At 36.5% G+C, this 20610-nt stretch overlaps 2 protein-coding genes across 2 annotated transcripts in view; one reads left to right on the plus strand and one right to left on the minus strand.

Moving 5' to 3' along the window:
* Positions 1 to 3551: 3551 nt before the first annotated feature.
* On the plus strand, positions 3552 to 6639 carry mRpS16 (mitochondrial ribosomal protein S16). Its single transcript, XM_081996260.1, has 2 exons — positions 3552 to 3791; positions 6292 to 6639. The coding sequence occupies exons 1-2, from the start codon at positions 3678 to 3680 to the stop codon at positions 6580 to 6582; spliced, it is 405 nt and encodes a 134-aa protein (XP_081852386.1). The 5' UTR covers positions 3552 to 3677; the 3' UTR covers positions 6583 to 6639.
* Positions 6640 to 8969: 2330 nt separating this feature from the next.
* The window catches only part of LOC145740650 (uncharacterized), a 43235-nt gene continuing 31594 nt past the window's right edge, over positions 8970 to 20610 (minus strand). The window contains exon 3 of the mRNA XM_081996259.1: positions 8970 to 9447. Coding sequence (XP_081852385.1) covers positions 8990 to 9447 — 458 coding nt within the window. The 3' untranslated portion in view covers positions 8970 to 8989. The remainder of the gene's footprint in view (positions 9448 to 20610) is intronic.

The following is a 20610-nucleotide window of genomic DNA, read 5'->3' on the forward strand; positions in this document are numbered from 1 at the left end:
GCATTAATTCTGCCAGAGGAAATTGGAAAAAACTTCTCGACCTTCTCGTCCCAAGTATAATTTTACTTGGGATCCAAAAGGTAGTGTTGGATTTTTTAGAGATGTCTTATCCTAATGAAGGTCTCGATTTGTTGACCTTGGGCAAGAAACTAATTATGCTTCTGACCTTAACAACTGATCACAGGCTTCAGACCCTATCTTTAATTAAAGTAGATAGAATTATATTGGGCCCAGGGGCATTCAAATCCTAATAGATGATCACATTAAAACGACGAGACCATCCTCGTTAGAGCCCATACTACAAATTCCATTTTTTCACGAGAATCCAAAACTGTGTGTTGCTTCAGTTTTACTAGAATATGTAGCAAACCGCCACACAAAATTTTATCGAAGCAAACGTTAGCACGGTGGATTAAAAGTACATTGGCTGGAGCTGGTATTGACACTTCCGTCTTTGGTCCGCATTCTACAAGGCACGCTTCGACTTCCAAAGCCTTTCGGAATGGAATATCCGTGGACCTTATTAGGTTGATCCAAAGAGTCCAGCTGTTTTGCTCGTTTTTATAATAGACCTTTAGTATCGTTATTTGACTTTGCTAGGTCAGTATTACTTTAATATGTGATTAAGGACGTGTTTTTTGTTTAATTTGGTATTAAATGTTTTCATTCAGTTTGTCTTTTGTTTTCAATACGGAAAATTCAAGAGGGAAATATGGAACTATGTCTGAATGTTTTTGCTGCGATATTGTAGTCTCTAAATGTCTACAGTGTAAGTGTAAAGTGATCTAGAGGACGAAGCGTTCGTTGAATATAATTGAATGATTAAACGAACTTCCACGTGAAGTTCAATCGTAATTATATGAAGCGTGCCACGAACTTTCTAGGGTATTAGAAAGTGTAATTGAAATATAAGATTTTCTTTTTCTATTAAATTTTATTAAAGACCTTTTTCTATTTAAAACAAAATTCCGCTCGCAAAGTGGAGGTTCACCCTTGAATTGTGTCGTTAGCACGTGGCAAGGAAGTACCACGGCATCACTCGACAAATTGGAGGAGAGTTAGGGGGGGGGGGGGTCAAAATGGGCGCCACTGGCTCGACAGGCAACCAGATCCTCCTCAGCTGTTGTACGGGACACAATTCAGGATTCAATCCAACCTTACGAACACTTAACAATTAATTAAGTACTTCTTACTTAAATTAGGTGAGAAGCAGCGAGGGCCAATTAAAAAACCTTAATCTAACAAACGCACTATTGCCAATAACTTGCCGTTCCAAATTACGCCGTGACTCTAGCTACCAGCTTAATGCCAGTAGAACAAGGACACTCTAGTCGTGTTTAGGCGAGATCATCAGCTGAACTCAGTAGCTTCCAGACGAAACTGAGCTGATTTCCGCCCCTCTGGGCGAAACTGCGCCAATATTAGCCACCGGACGAGACTGGGTCAATACTGAGCCTCACCGGACGACCCTTTATTAAGGGAGTTAATTTAGACGGTCACGTGGTCAAGTAAGGGTTTCAATCCAGTCCAGGTCTTAAAAACAGCAGGACCGTATGAAAATACGGGAGTGAGCACCAAGCTGGCCACCACACAAAATTACCGTACAATTCCGCTTCAAACAGGCCCCAAAAGTCAGGAAAATGAACAGGAGTAGCCCAAGCTGACCTCCACGCAAAACTACGGAAATCGCAGATTCTAATCCGCCTACAGGCGATAGGAACACCACAAAACAATCAACCTTGGCGGTTTCCAAAATAAGAGTTCGTGTCTAAAATCCACACTTAAGGTACGCGTCCACTAATCGGTATCGGAACGGACGGTACGCATCGTCGGGATCGGGATTTTTTTGTGTACTGCGTTTACTATCACGGATTATCGGAATCGGTAATTTCCGATGACGATAGGTGAACGCAGTTGTATTTGATTCTATGCAGTTGATTGGAATTGCGATTCGTCCGATGCGTACCGTCCGTGCCGATACCGATTAGTGGACGCCTACCTTTACTGTGACCAACTTAAAAGACAGAACCTCTTTCTGCTATTCTCACAGGTTGAAGTCGAAATCGGAAAACGAACCACGCTGAACCCAGCATGTCGAAAAGGACACCTGACGACACAAGAGCGGAAATCACGGAAGTAGGAAGGATATTGAAAAGAGCGGCATATTTGAATGGACAACAGCCAAAGCCACCATATTACATGCTCCGAATACTACTGACCATGGAAAGGGGGTAATTAATTATTCATGTGAAGTTTCTGCCCAAAAACAAACTGTACATTAATTCAGATTAAAAAAACACGAGTTTTTACAAACACATTTCGAAATAACCGCGCAAACCGCTGAGACATCAAGATGACAGGTGTGCTCGTTTCATGTGACGTGAAAATGCGAGTAACTCGAATAAGTTACCCCACAATCCGAGTTTAATTGTGATCTTTACGTTAGAAGGTAGATAAAATTAATAAACTAATTATCAGTACAAAACACGGACTTTCCGCTTATTAGTTTACCCGCATATAAATTATAAACAAAAGCAAAAAAAAACCGGGAGTAACACGAGGTCGTTAAAATCGATCACTGACATCCAAACTATTACCATAACCTGAGTTATTGAATATTGAATATACGCGGTTTGTTTACAAATGAAAATTAGGAAAACCGAAGAAAAGAGTTTAATATAAGTGACTTAATTAGTGTAGGTTACAACGGAATGATGGAAAAAGAAAAAGGCAACGCCAATTGAAATGGAGCCAATACCGGATTAGCTAAATACAATAATATTATAAACATTACAAGTAAGTTCTTGACAATTAGGTGAATGAGTGCACTGTTAAATTAATTAAAAATTGCTAAAATGCATTGAAATAACAAAGTTAATAACTGATCATTACTAGTGCCGAAAAGTGAACGTTACAAGCGCTTCGTCCGAATAGATCACTCCCTCCCTTTGTTTTTTCTTTAAATTCTTCCATCTATGATTCTTCCCAATCCCTCTATATCGCAGCATTTATCTTTGAAAATGTAATGGTTATTGGTTACGTTTGACAGAAGATAGAACAATGATAGAAGGGGTAAAGATGACAGTTTTCTTTTTTATTTCTCTGAAATTAGTGGCTCCACCTAGCACCTAAAAACGGTACTACAGTGTAAGTGTAAAGTGATCTATTCGGACAAAGCGCTTCATATAATGATATAATTACGATTAAACTTCACATGGAAGTTCGTTTAATCGTTCAATTATCAGATAATGGAAATATCATTTTTACTTCTGTTTTTTATACTTTTTATGACATTCATTTCCATTGTCGTGGAAAAAAGTTAATTATTTTAGTCTCACACTATCAAACTGTCACGGTTCCATGAAAAAGAACAACAACCAGGAATATGACCATCGGATCTATTTCATTATCGACGTAAATAACCGTGCACATTGCAAATTGATTAACTTTTCTGAATTGAAACATTTCCATTAGTGTGTACCTGGCTAAACGCCCGTCACCGTATATTGACTAGAAAAGAAGAATAGAAGTACGTCAACATTTTTAACATTCAAATTATAACCTCAAATTGTGTAAATTTAAAACTAAAAGTTTTTGGTCTCAATTTTAGGCAATATTTTTATTATTTGAACGATTATTAGAAAAAAAGAAGACAGTGTTTTAATAATCAAATAAAAATGCTCCCTCCTGGTAGTGGTTTGGGTATATACAGGCAGAACACACCTAAAGTAATTCGTCTTCTACGTCAGGGCTGCACTAACAGGCCCTTTTATCATATTGTTGTGGCTATGGTGAGTATCAATTTATTAAAGTAAAACGTTTATGGCCGTATTCTCTATATATCGAAGCTAATCTTACATGTTAAGCCAGCTTGAAAAGGTCCATTCCCTATGCAATTTAAGGAAGTAATGCCTGTTTCCCCGACACTTCCTAGTCGGTTTTAAGTACAACTTAAGCTAAGTTGAGGTTTGAATGTGACTGATAAGGTGCATAATGACTCAATCTAAACTAAACTTACCTAATCTGTCCTTAAACTCCACTTAGCCATTGTTGGGGAAATGGACATAAGCACTTTAGTTGCTAAGCTAGACATTTGTTTTGGCATTCCATTATATAATTTTAGAGGTTTTTATTAATTGATTTGAAAAGACAAAGAATAGGCAGACAAACAGTATAAACCTAAATTGTGCAAAGCTTTTTGCAATGAGTGTACCTATTGTAAGACACTTTCCCATTATTATGAAGCATTGTGATGTATTACAAGGCATTTTGAGGTGTTTTATGAGACATTGTCTCTATATTTCAATATGTTTTGTGGTAGGTATTTTCATTGGAATTTTGAACAAAATAAAGCTTCTTTGAAGGAAATTTTTTGGGATATTTTAAGGAATATATTACAGTAGACAATACAGTGTGGTAATACAACAAAATTGACTGGAAATGGAACAGAACATACATTCATTACAAATTATTATAATAATTTACCGATTTGCCTTTTTTGACAGGTGTCAGCGGGCTTAAGGAATTATACAGAATTTTTCACACTATGTTTCACTCCATTTTTACCCACTTGTATTTCAATGTGGTTTATTACAGTCTGAGGTTGTCTAAGAAAAATATCCATTACTGTATTGGATTTTAGGTTCAATTTCCTGTCTTCGCAGTACATTTCAAGCCTATACCCCTGAATTACTGAATTACTAGCTCAAATTGTGTTTTATTGCATTTTCAGGCATTTCAATGTGTTTTTTTTGCAGTCTGATGATTGTTTAAGGAAAATATGCAGTACGGCTCTGGATTTTAGGTTTAATTTACTGTCTTCACAGTAACTTTCAGAGCTGTAACCTGTGAATTGCTGAATTACTGGCTCAAATTGTGTTTTATTGCATTTTCAGCCACTTCACTTACATTTAAATGTGTTTTTTTGTAGTCTGTAGGTTGTTTAACAAAAATATGTAGTACGGCCTCTGGTTGTAGGTTCAATTTACTGTCTTCACGGCATATTTCAGGCCTATACCCCTGAATTGCCGAATTACTAGCTCAAATTGTGTTTCATTGCATTTTCAGCCACTTCACCTACATTTAAATGTGTTTTTTTGCAGTCTGTGGTTTGTTTAACAAAAATATGTAGTACAGCTCTGGATTTTAATGTGGTTTTTGCAAACTGAGGTCGGTTTAAGGAAAATATGCATTACAGTCTTGGATTTTGGGTTGAATTTACTGTCTTCAGAGTACATTCCAGGCCTATACCCCTGAATCACTGAATTACTGGCTCAAATTGTGTTTTATTGCATTTTCAGGCATTTCAATGTGTTTTTTTGCAGTCTGATGATTGTTTAAGGAAAATATACATTACGGCCCTATAATATTCGGTAGTTCAATTAGAATCTTCCTTGCTTTTGTACTTTTCTTTCTTACACTTTGAGTTTTGTGGTCAAAAAATTGATAAAGTCACTTACAAGGCTAAATCATCTTATTCGACTACTTTTGCCTATATAACCCTGTAAAAAGTGAGAGTTTGATTTTGAAAAAATTACAGGGAGTAGTTCAATAAGTTCAGAAACTTTCTTGCTTCTTTACTTTTTTTTAGACTTATAATTTTGTGGCCAAAAAAAAACCACTTACAAGCCTAAATCACTTAGTTACTTTTGCCCACAACCCTGTATAAGTGAGAGTTGTACTGTGAAAAAATGACAGGGGGTAGTTCAATAAGTTTAGAAACTTTCTTGTCTTTTTACTTTTCTTCCTCAGACTTCTAGTTTTGTGGCAAAAAATCCAGAAAGTCACTTTAACTCAATACATTTGGTTGGCAGGAAACCTATCTCTATTATACAATTTTTTTTTTATTTTTTACTTAAGTTAGTTTCTACAGTAGGGTTTTACAATAATTTAATTAGATTTCTTTAAAAAAGCACTTTTTTGTACGTTATTTTCTTCTCAAAACATTTTCCACTTTTCTGTTGCAGCTGTTTACACCATAATAAATTTCCGGATATTTTTATACTTTTACTCCGTGTTTTTGAAAGGAATTATACGACAATAAATTGGTTATTAATTTGTGAAATATAATTCTATTTGGTTACCTTCTTTAGGAATATTTAATTTAAAATAAACAAATTGTTCATCATCTTTATTCATCATCTGAATCATAGAAATAATCTAAATCAATTAACTGCATTCACTTTTTTGCGCGAGAAACGTTCACACCAGCTCTGGTACTTCAATAATATCGTCCCTAATTAAAACTGTTAAAAATGTGAATCAATTAATTAAATAAACGTTACGTTTAAGACCAGGGCTCATCAGTCAAGACCAGTGATTGAACAAGTGGGCTCCTTTGATCCTCTACCGAATGAGCATAACGAAAAGTTGGTGGCGCTCAATTTTGAACGCCTACAGTATTGGATTGGTAATGGTGCCGAAATGACAACGCCAGTAGCCCAGTTGTTAGGAATGAGCGGATTCTATCCAATACATCCTAGTAGTTATGTGACTGCTTGGAACAACCGACGAGTATTGGCGCAGCAAGCAGAAGCAAGTAAGGAAACTACCGACGAGAGTAAGGAATCTGTTAGTCAATAAACATTTAATGTAATTAGTTAGTATTATTACTTTTTAATATATTGTTATTGTATTTAGTTTAATGTCATTTTATGTGCTACAAAAACACAAAATATAACCGGAATTACTTAGTTTCTAAAGTGTCTATAAGAGTTCAAAATAAACAAGTTACATTCATTGAAAAATTGATAAAATGCTGTTTTTGTAAAAAGTGCAATTTTGGCAATGTTTTATTTTGCTCCAGGAAGGTTCCAATGCACAGCAAAGGGCATATTTATACTAAAGGATCTTAAATTAGGTAAAATAAGTTAAAAAAAATTAAATTTTTCATTTTTCAAAAAAAATGAAAGAATGGGGGTTATTTATTAGTAACCCAAGTGAAAGTGACATCCGAAGTAGAATAGGACTAGCTAAAAGTGCAATGAGTCGACTAGCCAAGATTTTGAAAGACGAATTAACACTAAAACTAGTTCAATCGTTGATTTTTTCCATCTTCCTATATGGAGCTGAAACGTGGCCAATTAAAAAACCAGACAGAGAAAGAATTGATGCCCTCGAGATGTGGTGCCAGAGACGCATACTCCGGCGCACAGAACGAACTGAACATCCGCAATAAATTCTCTTCTGCCTGCCTGACGTAACATAATGTGTGCGAAGAGATGAAAACAACCTGCAGAGGCTGATAGTTTCGGAAAACACAGAAGGGCGAAAGTCTAGAGGCTCACCAACCCGATGGAATGATCAGATCCAAAAGGCCTGCGGTAGTTCGTTCTTCTTCTTCTGCTGCAATCCACTAATGGATGTTTGCGATCACATTTGTCCACTCTTCCCTATTCCGTGTTGTATATGGATTAGTTCTAAGATTGTCCTCAGTCCCGTCCACTGTCTGATGTTGCAAAGCCATAACATCCTCTCATTCCCTCTGTCTTCTCCTATCAACTGTAGAAATTGGTATCTCTCACGTGACCTAGATATGCTGTTTTCCGGCGCTTGATTGTATCCAGTAGTTCGCGGTTTTTATTGATCATTCTCAAGATCTCATCATTTGTCCTTCTTGCAGTCCATGGAATCTTTAGTATACGTCTAAGACCCACATCTCGAATGCCTCAATCCTGTTCATAGTGCACATCCCTCCATACCATGCAGTAATATCGGCCAGAAATAGCATTATACAAATCTTGGGCCAAGATCGAAATCAGAACTGGTGAACACTCTTCTGAACTTCATGAAAGCACTGCGGGCATTTTCCATTCGACTTCTTATTTCTGTGTTGGATTCCCAGTTTTCACACAGCCACGTTCTATTGGTTGGTTCTCATATGTTAGGCTTGCGTTTGGAAATTCTTGTGTCTTGCCAGTAATTATCATGAATTTAGTCTTTTTGGTGTTAATATTAAGTCCTATGCTCTTAATACTGCATTCACCGACAATCCCGAGCATTTCCTGCAAATCTTCTACGTTATCTGCAATTAGAAATAACGAATGTTGTTGACCCACACACCATCCACCTTAACGCCCATGTTGTGTTCTTCCAGGGCTTCCTGAAAAATGTTTTCGGAATACAAATTGAAGAGAAGCGGGGAGAGAACACACCCTTGTCTGACCCCTCTACGGATGGATTTTGCATTTGTGAACTCTGACCTCAGCCATCTGAAGCTCTGAATTCAGCGGACGTCTTTTTGGTATATGTCGAGTCTATTTAGAATTGAGTTTGTGATGTAGGACTCTGTGTTTTATTTTGCTCCAGAAAGGTTCCAATGCACAGCAAAAGGCATATTTATACCAAAGAACATTAAATTAGGAGAAATAAGTACAAAAAAAGCACTTTACAATTTTTCTTTTTTCAAAAAAATTGAAAGAATTAGAGGTCTTTGTTAGTACTTTATGAAATTCAATATCTCGGTAACATGAAGAGCTAGAGGGGCTAGTTTTGGCTCATTTTGTAGTATTTTTTTATCCTTTTTCTAATGTCGTTTCCTAAAAGTTTCTGAAATAGTCTTAAAAAATTTGAAAATCTTCCAAAGGCTACCAAAGCTTTTAGAACAGTCTGAACATTTCCAAATGCTCTTCAACTAGTCTAGAAGCTGTCAAATGGGTTTAAAAACATTCGTATGATTCTAAAGCAGTTTAAAAACGTCCAATAATTTCTTGAACCGTCTAAGATTTCCAAATGCCTCTAAAGCGGTACACAACTTTCAATACGCTCTTTAAACTATTCAAACACCTTCCATATGTTCCTGAAATGGTCTAAAAATTACCGGACATTTTTTGAAAAATTTGTATTAATTTAATTTTTCGGAAATTTTACAACCCTGCTAGGGCTATTAAAAATCTGAGCTGTTGATCAGATATTGATTGAGTTGCAGGAATCTGATGCTTATATTTGTTGAATTATTATAACTCAATTAATAACCTTTAAATTGATTTTATTAGCTGTTTTCAGTTTGATTTTCCTGTCCTTGTACATTACTACACTCATCGTTATTAGCTAAAGAGTCACTAGTTCTTGCACGATCAACTCGAATCTCCTCCATTTCAATACATTCTCCTCGCACTCCTTTCAACATGAGGCTTACTTCACTATACGAAGGCGGCAAATCTAAGTCTTTAAGTCCAAAAATGTCTTCGTAAGCTGGTGGACCGTAACCTAAGGAAGTGGGAGAAATTCCCTTGGAAGTTGTGTCGCTATCCAGAATGCTGGGCGTGCTTCCGGTGGTTGGGAAAGGGGCGTTTTGATGGCGAATCAAGCTGGCGCCCAACTCGAGCAAGTCGACACCCGATTGGTCCGCTTGTAGTTGATTGAAGACTGTACGATCCACCACCAGCATTCTACCGTAGGGCAGTAGAATTACTGTTGGGGTTGTGCTGTCTGCGACTGGCGTGCTAGCTGAAATCGAAAAGAAACAGGAATTAAGATCAATGGCAGTTACGAGTTGTTTTGCACTGGAACAGTTTTGATGGGTTATAAAGGCTCACACGCAGGTTGATTGTTGTTATAATGTTATCTACAGATTGGCAAATCAAACAGGAAAAGCCCTAATACGCAGTCTCAATCCTGTAGGCCTCAAAATAAGGGGGTTTTCACAATTGGGGAATGAGATGCAACCAAAATTTACTTTCTATAGTTTCTGCGCTCCTGACAGGAAATTTTGATTTTTCTTGACAATTGACAAATTTCAAAATGTTCTTGACAATTTTCTAATACAAAATTCTCGACAATTGGCGAATTTCAAAAATGTCTGTTTTGGAAGCTTTTGAAATATTTTGATAATATTTTAGGAACATTTGGGTAGTTTTAAAGAGCATATTGAAAGTTCTGGACTGCTTTAGAAGGATTTGGAAAACTTAGACGCTTCTAGAAATTGTTGGAAGATTTTATACTGCTCTAGGATCATATGGACAATTTTAGACGGTTTTGAAATCTTTTGAGAGCTTCTAGACTGTTCTGAAAACCTTTGGAAGCTTCCAAGTTGTTTCAGGAGCATTTGGAAGCTTCTAGACACTGTTTTGTAGTGTCTATAGTGTTTTGTAAGTTTTTGGTGGTTTTATAGTGTTTTGGAAGCATTTGAAATCTTTTTAGATCATTTCAGAAACATTTGGACAGTTTCAAGAGCATATGGAAAGTTCTGGACTGCTTTTGGAAGCTTCCAAGTTGTTTCAGGAGTATTTGGAAGCTTCTAGACACTTTTTTAAAGATTCTTGAGTTTTTATAGTCTTTGGAAGCTTCCGATTTTTTTACACTATTTGAAGAACAGTTGGAAGGATTTTGGAGGGTTTAAAAAAGACATATTGAAGGTTCTGTATTACTTTAGAGACATTTGAGAACTTTTAGACGGTTCTAAAACATTTTGGAAGCTTTTAAAAGCAGACGGCTTTTAGACTGTTTTTAAATCTTTTGAGAGCTTTAAGACTAGTTGAAGGGCATTTGGAAGCTTTTAGACTGTTTTAGCAGCATTTGGAGTTTGTATAGTGTTTTGGAAGCTTTTTAATTTTTTTTAGACAATTTCAAATCATTTAGAATGTTTTTCGACAGTTTAATGAGCATATTCTGGTTCTGGATTGCTTTAGAGGCATATTTTCTGGGTTCTGGGCTGCTTCTGGAAATCTTAGACGGTTCTAGAAATTGTTGAAAGCTTTTAAACTGCTTTGGAATCATACGGATGTTTTTAGACTGATTTGAAAGCTTCTAGACTAGTTGAAGAACATTTGGAAGCTTTTAGACTGTTCTAAGAGCTTTTGGAAGCTTCAAAGCTGTTTCAGAACCATTTGGAAGTTTCTAGACAATGTTTTGAAAGGTTTTAGACCTTTCTATAGTATTTTCGGTGCTTCAAAAATATTTTAAACAACTTCAGAAAAATTTGAAAGATTTTTGGACACGTATTGAAGGTTTTGGATTACTTTAGAAGCATTTAGGAACTTTTTAGGTTTTAGAAATGTTTGGAAACTTTTAAGCTGCTCTAGAAGCATACCGAAGCTTTTAGACTGTTTGAAAATCTACTGAAAACTTCTAGACTAGTTGAAAAGCATTTGGAAGCTCTGTTTAGACTGTTCTAAAAGCTTTTGGAAGCTTCTAAAGTTTTGTAGTTTCAAAGTGTCTTGGAAGCTTTTGAATTTTTTTTAGACTATTTCAGAAACTTTTGGACAGTTTAATGAGCATATTGAAGGTTCTGGATTGCTTTAGAAACATATTTGGACGCTCTTAGACAGTTTTAGATATATTTGGATACTTTTAATCTGTTCTAGAAGCATACGGAAGCTTTTAAACTGTTGAAAGCTTCTAGGCTGTTTTAGCAGCATTTGGAGGTTGTATAGTGTTTTGGAAGCTTTTAGACTATTTTAGGAACATTTCTAAGATTTTTGGACAGTTTAAAGCGCAAATTGAAGATTCTGGACTACTTTTAAACTACTCTGGAAGCATACGGAAACTTTTAGACTGTTTTGAAATCTTTTAAGAGCTGCCAGACTAGTTCAAGAACATTTAACTGTTTTTAGACTGTTCTAAAAGCTTTTGGAAGCTTTTGAAATCGATTTAGACTATTTTAGGAACATTTGGAAGGTTTTAGGTCAGATTACAGAGCATATGGAAGGGTTATGTACTGTTTTAGAGACATTTGGGAGCTCTTAGGCGGTTTTAGAAATTTGTTGAATTGTTTAGACAGTTCTAAAACCTTTTAGAAGCTTCCAGGCTGTTTTAGCAGCATTTGGAAGTTTCTAGACACTGTTTACTGTTTTAGAAGCTTTTTGAGTTTCTATACGGTTTTGGAAGCTTTTGCAACCTTTTTAGACTATTTCAGGAACATTTGGAAGGTTTTTGGACAGCTTAAAGAGCATATTAAAGACTCTGGACTGTTTTACAGGCTCTTAGACAGTCCTAAAAATTGTTGAAAGCTTTCAAATCAGTCTAAAGCCATCTGTATGCTTCTAGAGCTTTTAGACTAGTTGAAGAGCATATGGAAGCTGTAATTAGACTGCTCTAATAGCTTTTGGGAGCTTCTAAGCTGTTTCAGGAACATTTGGAAGGTTCTAGACGCTGTTTTAGAGGCTTTTGAGTGCTAGTTGCATTTGGAAGTTTTAAACTGTCTTCTGATAATCTTTAGGAGTTTCTATAGTATTTTGGAAGTTTTTGAAATATTTTAGACTATTTTAGGAACAGTTGAAAAGTTTTGGACAGTTTCACAAGTATATTGAAAGTTCTGGACTGTTTTAGAGGTATTTGGAGACGGTTCTAGAAATTGTTGGAAGCTTTTAAACTGTTCTAGAATCATACGGATGATTTTAGACACTGATTTGAAAGCTTCTAGACTAGTTGAAGAGCGTTTGGAAACTTTCAGACTGTTCTAAAAGCTTTTGGAAGTTTCTAAGCTGTTTAAGGAGCATTTGGAAGCTTCCAGACACTGTTTTGGAAGATTTCGGAGATTCTATTGTGTTTTGGAAGGTTTTTGACTACTTTAGAGGCATTCTGAACTTCTTTTCGAACTCGTTTGATCGCTATAATAGCAACGAGACCAGACAGTTTTTCTTAGCGATATTTAGGTCAAATCTTCAATTTTTAATCTAACTAATGTCACTCCCGATCATATGCTTGCTGGACACTCTGTATAACTACTATAAGCGCACATTCATAAAAAACAGTTTTGCAATGTTTGTTAAAAATACAACTTCGACACAGTGTGGCTGTGTTATAGTTTTGCCTTATCAAACATTAATTTGTAAATTGATACTTACACACATTTTGTAATGGCTTTCTCTTATTTAAAGAGTAAGTAAAGGACTGTTGTAGAAAAACTGCTTGCACCCAGAAAATATCAAATACGAATGAGTCAAACAATATCACTACCAAGCAGTTTCGAAATGTATATTTTCATCTATTGAGCTATACTACACCATTTCCATTTAGCAAATTTAAACAACTGTCTATGAAAGATATGAAGAATATTTTATCCGATATGAAAAATGTCGCAGGGGGCGAAAGTGGATCTCGAAGAAGGTCTGGTGTGATGTCTGCTGTGTGGCTGGAAATCGCTTGTTGGATATAGTAAACACGTCGTTATATAATGGTGTATTTCCTGAAAGATGGAAGAAATCAACTGTCATTCCTGTGCCAAAAGTTTCATGTACGACTCTTTATAATGAATTTAGACCTATATACATTTCCGGTTTACGAAAAGGTGCTGGAACTGCCGGTAAAGAAACAGTTACAAGAGCACTGTGATATCAACAGTCTTTTGGTGGTCAATCAGTCTGGTTTCCGTGAACGTCACTCGGGCGAGTCTGTGGTTGTAAATTTGTGTGACATTTTTAAAAAAGAAATAGATAACGGCAATTATGTCCTGGCAGTCCTTTTGGACTTTAATAGAGCATTTGAAACGGTTGATAGGGGGCTGTTGTTGCGCAAGCTTAGCGGCCTGGGCGTGAACGGTATGGTTTTGGGTTAGTTCGAGTCATACTTAACTGATCAATTGGTTAAACTTAAAGAATGTACATCTGATTCTCTGGAGGTTCTGCATGGTGTTCATCAGGGGACCGTATTGGGTCCTCTATTATTTTTATTGTATGTCAATGATATTGTTAGTTGTGTAAATGAATGTAAATTTGAACTATTTGCCGATGACACCATGCTTTATTTGGCTGGGAAGAATCTGGACTTTATGCAGAACACTATAAATTGTGAACTGGGCAAGTTATTCAAGTGGTTATGTATCAATAAGCTTTGTGTTAATGCTTCAAAGTCAAGGTTTTGTGTATTTGGTAAAAAAGCTCACTTAAAGCGAGTAAATTTTGAACATTTGAACATAACCATTAACAGCCAGGGAGTTGAGTTCGCTCACCAGATCAAGTACTTGGGTGTTTTATTCGATTCGTGTTTGGACTTGCTGATTGTGTCACACGCAAATTTGCGAAAAAAGTTAGCTTTATTGCCAGAGTGGGGGGTCAATTATCACTCCTTACCAGATTATTATTGTATAATAGCATAGCTGCCCCACATCTGGAATTCTGCTATTATCTGTTGTACAACTTGCCATCTTTTAAAATTGATCAAATTCAGGTCGTGCAAAATCGAGCAATGCAAACAATTTTAAAGTGCAATAGGTTGTTGTTGTTTGGTGATGCGGGGGGCTATTTAGCCCAGGTACCCCCGTACCCGTCGCGTCCCGCTGGCCGGAGCTACAGCAGTCCCGTTGATTCAAAGAATCTAACGATGCTGGTCGGATGCAGCTCCCTTAGTTACCTGTGACACAGCGTTGGCTGTCCCAGGTAGGTGTGACGAAGGCGAGAAAAGGCGGGACAGTCACTAAGTACATGCCCCGGTGTTTCTCCGTCCTCCAAGCAGCCTCTGCAGGCCGGGTCTTCGTGAATTCCCAGTATGTGCATATGCCGCTCCAGGTGACAGTGACCCGTCATTAGACCAGTTACCGTTTCTAGTTTACCTCTGTTTAGGTTTAGCAGAAGTTTAGTTCGTTTGGGGCACGGACCAGATATTAGGTCCTTTGCCTGTCTCATGCCGGGAGCAGTTGCCTAGCGTTGCTGGAAGAGTTTTCCAGCCATGCCTTCTATTGAGCGGTGTGCCGTGCTATAGGAAATCCCCACACTAGGTTCAGGTCCCGAGAGCGGTTCCCTAGTTCCAAGGCCGACAAGTCTGTCAGCTTCCATGTTGCCGGAGACACAGGGCCTCAAGGTACTTTTCCAGCTTGGACCGCACCTCATCGGCCTCAATGGCCCTGATGGCAGCCTTACTGTCGGAGAAGATGACTGTTTTGTCACCCCTCTTCGGGTCGGATAGGAGAACCCGCCCGCAGACAAGGATGGCATATACTTCAGCCTGAAAGACTATAGTGTAACTACCGAGAGCGATACTCTGTGACAAGCGTCTGGAGCTGGCATAAATGCCGGTCCCCGCGCGTCCTGCTACCAACGATCCATCTGGGTACCAGACGTCGCTGTTCCGGAGGAATTCCGGTCCGTAATCGGTCCCTCACTCTTCTCTATCAGGAACTATGACTTTGAAGAGATTTGAGGGCACGAGCTTGGAGATCTGATGATCGCCTGGCATCAGTAGGAGCGGACACTGGCCGCCCACGTAGAGCCTGTAAGCTGCGCGCGTGGCCTCCATTCTCACGCACAGTTCGAGGGGCATGAGGTTTAACATCACCTCTAGGGTCCTAGAAGGAGTGGTCCTCATTGCCCCTGTCACCGCCCGGCACGCCGCTCTTTGGACTTTGTCCAGTTGATCGGTTGCTGAACTTTGCTCTACACAGGGCCTGGGAGATAGACCCCAGGTGCCACCAACAGCCCTCTTACAGGCCCATTGTATTGCAAGATGATCGCGCCATGATAGTTTGGTATCTAGGTGTATACCTAGATATTTCACTGTGAGGTGGTATTTGATTCGTCCCTGACAGAAAAATCATGGGTTTTGTGTCAAGGTTCCGCTTCTTGCTGAATAGCATAAGCTGGGCCTTCTTTTGATTGATACTCAGTCCTGCCAAACGAGACCATTCATCTACCATCCGCATTGCCCTTGTCATGGGGCCCTGCAGACAGTTTCTGGCGCCCCTGCACAGGATGAAGTGCAATAGGTATACCCCTACTGCAACAATGCTCAATGTTTTAAACCTTTTATCAGTCAAAACAAAAAATTGTGTTTAGCGTTCATGTATTTGCTTTTAAGTTAAGAAACAATCTGTTGCCTTCTTACATTTGTGACAGGATTAAGGTTTTCAGGGATATTCACAACTACAGTACAAGGCATTGCTCAAATTTTGCATTAATAGAGAAATGTAATTCTAGTCACATGCACAATGCTGTACTGTATGGAGGCTTGCTCGATTTTAATATGCTGCCTACTGCTCTTAAGGACTGTAAAGATTTAAATGTTTTTAATCGTAATTATGTATAGTCTTTAAAATTTTAATCTGTTTTACTATACCTGACTGATATTGTATTTTCTTTAATTTTTAGTACCGTAGTTTTAAGTTTACTTTGACTGATGTATTTGTTTTTCCTTATAGCCTCTCGTGCTAAATAAAGACATTATTATTATTATTTCTAACTGTAATTCAGAAATTGTTAATTGCAATTCACAAAGTATTTTAAGTGAAATTCAGTTTAATTGTTAACCTAAATTATTTTATTTTTTATTTATAAAGTATATTAATTTATTAAAGTACATTGGAGTTTCAGCTTTCATGGTTTCTGAATTTAAATGGATTTTTTCCGAATTTCACTTGACGGTATCTGAATTGCAGTTCCTTATTCTGAACTACAATATTTGGAAATGGTGTAGTCTAGCGTTATAGTGAGAAATCAACCAATTTTTATATAATTGAGACGTTTTTGTCTCTCACTAGCTTTCAATATATCAATAATACAGCAAACTGCAAAAGTCATTATTACCACCGTAAAACATACCTAAATCTTTGATTTGCCATTCAGAGAGAACACATGAGGAAGAGAGTATAACAAAATAGACAGACAAAAGGCAAAAAGCATTTTCATATAATGGAAGAAAGAGGGCACGACATCCAGTTTACCTTTTTACCTCTTGACTCTTAGGTGGGCTAGTTATGACCCCGGTCAGGTCTGTCTGTGAGTAGTAACCTCTAGTATATACTGAAAAATTAAAACAAAAAAACTGGTGAATTGAAAAAAAATTGTGTGTTAAAAGCGAAGCCTTTAAATGCGTCACAGAAGCGTTTTTAATGGCCAGTTAATTTTCGTTTAAATCATAAAATGTAGGAATTGTTACTGTTAACTTTGTAGTAGTAAATCATCAATTTAGTGCGGGTGTGATCAACCTGGTTCTGGTCTGTTTTCTACCGTTCGACGGCTATTATTTTATGTTACGAGTTTCAAAAATAGTATATTTGCAAAAGGTGTTATTCGTGATTTTTTATCAAGTAAAACGTAATTTCAAAATTTCTTCAGTCTACCTGATCAGTGTACTAATTTTACCAGTAAATTTATGGATCTAATAGAAATTTGCTTGGAAGATGTCATTTTCCTGTTATAGCTGTCATTCATTTTACTAAACTAATTTTCGATCAATAAAATCCTGAAAAATAAAAACTGAATAAGAAAGGCTGTTTTGATTTGTTATTTATTGTTTTAGAGATTTTGGTTTATCAATAATAAAATAAACGATACAAAACTTTTTTGACAAAGTGATTCTGATACCAAATGAGTTCCAAAGCTTATAACTTTTTTATGAAAAAGTAGCCTTTTCTAAAAAATAGCATTTTCAGCTTTTTGCCACTTTTCTTTATTATCTCAAGTTTACATTTTTTTAAAGTTTTTGAGAAGAGAAAAATGACGCGAATCTGAAGATATTATTATTTAAACAATTTGTAATTTACTGACAATTGTCATACATTTCAGAATCAGGTCTTGTTTCGAAAATTGTAAGAAAACTCTGTTAAACAGTAATTCTTGCAAATTCTAAGCAAATTTTGACAGTCTTTTTTGGAGGTTAATTTAGCTTGAAAGTCACGTGACGGCTGTCAAAATAACTGTCATAAATCTCAGAAACACGTTTTGTATCGAAAACTGCAAGATAATTTTTTTAACCCCTGATTTTTTCCAAATAATACAGTTTGACACACAGGAGCCTGTCAAACCCACTTGAAGTGAGAAAATTACTCTTTTAAGCACGTTTTTGGAATCCTCATTAAATTTTCTATAAATCTAATCTAACAGCATGAAAAACACTGCAAAATTTGGTACATTCAGGGAGCAAAGTGTTGTCAAAGTTTGAGCTGCCAGAAACACAGTTTGAAAGAACAGTCAGAGACAGAATAGCCTGTAAAACTCACTTCGAGTGAGAAAATTACTGTTTTAAGCACATTTTTGGAATCCTCTTTAAATTTCTTATCCAATAACATAAAAAACAGTACAAAATTTTGTACAGTCAGGGAGCAAAGCGGTGTCAAAGTTTGAGTTGTCAGAAACACAGTTTGAAAGAAGAGTCAGAGACAAAATATCTTGTAAAACTTACTTGAAGTGAGAAAATTACTGTTTAAAGCACATTTTTGGAATCCTCATTAAATTTACTATCTAACAGCATGACAAAACACTACAAAATTTGGTATAGTCAGGGAGCAAAGCGGTGTCAAAGTTTGAGTTGTCAGAAACACAGTTTGAAAGAACAGTCAGAGACAAAATAGCCTGTAAAACTCACTTGGAGTGAGAAAATTACTGTTTTAAGCACATTTTCGGAATCCTCTTTAAATTTCTTATCCAATAACATAAAAAACAGTACAAAATTTGGTACAGTCAAGGAGCAAAGCGGTGTCAAAGTTTGAGTTGTCAGAAACACAGTTTGAAAGAAGAGTCAGAGACAAAATATCCTGTAAAACTTACTTGAAGTGAGAAAATTACTGTTTAAAGCACATTTTTGGAATCCTCATTAAATTTACTATCTAACAGCATGAAAAAACACTACAAAATTTGGTATAGTCAGGGAGCAAAGCGGTGTCAAAGTTTGAGTTGTCAGAAACACAGTTTGAAAGAACAGTCAGAGACAAAATAGCCTGTAAAACCCACTTGGAGTGAGAAAATGTCTGTTTTAAGCACATTTCTGGAATCCTCATTAAATTTCCTATCTAACAACATAAAAAGCACTACAAACTTTGGTACAGTCAAGGAGCAAAGCGTTGTCAAGGTTTGAGTTGCCAGAAACACAGTTTGAAAAGACACTTACGGACAAAATTGTCTGTAAAATCCAATTGCAGGGAGAAAATTAATGTTTTAAGCACATTTTTCGAATCCTCATTAAATTTCCTATCCAATACTATAAAAAATCACTACAAAATTTGGTACAGTCAGGGATCAAAGCGTTGTCAAAGTTTGAGCTGCCAGAAACGCAATTTGAAAAAACAGTCAGAGACAAAATATCCTGTAAAACTTACTTGAAGTGAGAAAATTACTGTTTAAAGCACATTTTTGGAATCCTCATTAAAATTACTATCTAAAACATGAAAAAACACTACAAAATTTGGTATAGTCAGGGAGCAAAGCGGTGTCAAAGTTTGAGTTGTCAGAAACACAGTTTGAAAGAACAGTCAGAGACAAAATAGCCTGTAAAACCCACTTGGAGTGAGAAAATGTCTGTTTTAAGCACATTTCTGGAATCCTCATTAAATTTCCTATCTAACAACATAAAAAGCACTACAAAATTGGGTACAGTCAAGGAGCAAAGCGTTGTCAAGGTTTGAGTTGCCAGAAACACAGTTTGAAAGGACACTTACGGACAAAATTGTCTGTAAAATCCAATTGCAGGGAGAAATTTACTGTTTTAAGCACATTTTTCGAATCCTCATTAAATTTCCTATCCAATAATATAAAAAAACACTACAAAATTTGGTACAGTCAGGGATCAAAGCGTTGTCAAAGTTTGAGCTGCCAGAAACGCAATTTGAAAAAACAGTCAGAGACAAAATTGCCTGTAAAACCCACTTGGAGAGAAAATTACTGTTCTAAGTACATTTTTGGAATCCTCATTAAATTTCCTATCTAACAGCATTAAAAAATACTACAAAATTTGGTACAATCAGGGAGCAAAGCGGTGTCAAAGTTTGAGTTGTCAGAAACATAGTGTGAAAGAACAGTCAGAGACAAAATAGCCTGTAAAACCCACTTGGAGTGAGAAAATGTCTGTTTTAAGCACATTTCTGGAATCCTCATTAAATTTCCTATCCAATACTATAAAAAATCACTACAAAATTTGGTACAGTCAGGGATCAAAGCGTTGTCAAAGTTTGAGCTGCCAGAAACGCAATTTGAAAAAACAGTCAGAGACAAAATATCCTGTAAAACTTACTTGAAGTGAGAAAATTACTGTTTAAAGCACATTTTTGGAATCCTCATTAAAATTACTATCTAAAACATGAAAAAACACTACAAAATTTGGTATAGTCAGGGAGCAAAGCGGTGTCAAAGTTTGAGTTGTCAGAAACACAGTTTGAAAGAAGAGTCAGAGACAAAATATCCTGTAAAACTTACTTGAAGTGAGAAAATTACTGTTTAAAGCACATTTTTGGAATCCTCATTAAATTTACTATCTAACAGCATGAAAAAACACTACAAAATTTGGTATAGTCAGGGAGCAAAGCGGTGTCAAAGTTTGAGTTGTCAGAAACACAGTTTGAAAGAACAGTCAGAGACAAAATAGCCTGTAAAACCCACTTGGAGTGAGAAAATGTCTGTTTTAAGCACATTTCTGGAATCCTCATTAAATTTCCTATCTAACAACATAAAAAGCACTACAAACTTTGGTACAGTCAAGGAGCAAAGCGTTGTCAAGGTTTGAGTTGCCAGAAACACAGTTTGAAAAGACACTTACGGACAAAATTGTCTGTAAAATCCAATTGCAGGGAGAAAATTAATGTTTTAAGCACATTTTTCGAATCCTCATTAAATTTCCTATCCAATACTATAAAAAATCACTACAAAATTTGGTACAGTCAGGGATCAAAGCGTTGTCAAAGTTTGAGCTGCCAGAAACGCAATTTGAAAAAACAGTCAGAGACAAAATATCCTGTAAAACTTACTTGAA

The sequence above is a fragment of the Ips typographus genome, linkage group LG2 (genome assembly GCF_016097725.1).
Source record: "Ips typographus isolate SLU linkage group LG2, UJ_Ityp_2.0, whole genome shotgun sequence".
NCBI classification, from domain to species: domain Eukaryota; kingdom Metazoa; phylum Arthropoda; class Insecta; order Coleoptera; family Curculionidae; genus Ips; species Ips typographus.

Bases quoted from the DNA above. Each gene is read 5' to 3' on its own strand.
- mRpS16 (XM_081996260.1), top strand. From the start codon at position 3,678: ATGCTCCCTCCTGGTAGTGGTTTGGGTATATACAGGCAGAACACACCT. The intron at 3,792-6,291 runs GTGAGTATCAAT...GTTACGTTTAAG, and splicing joins ATCATATTGTTGTGGCTATG to ACCAGGGCTCATCAGTCAAG.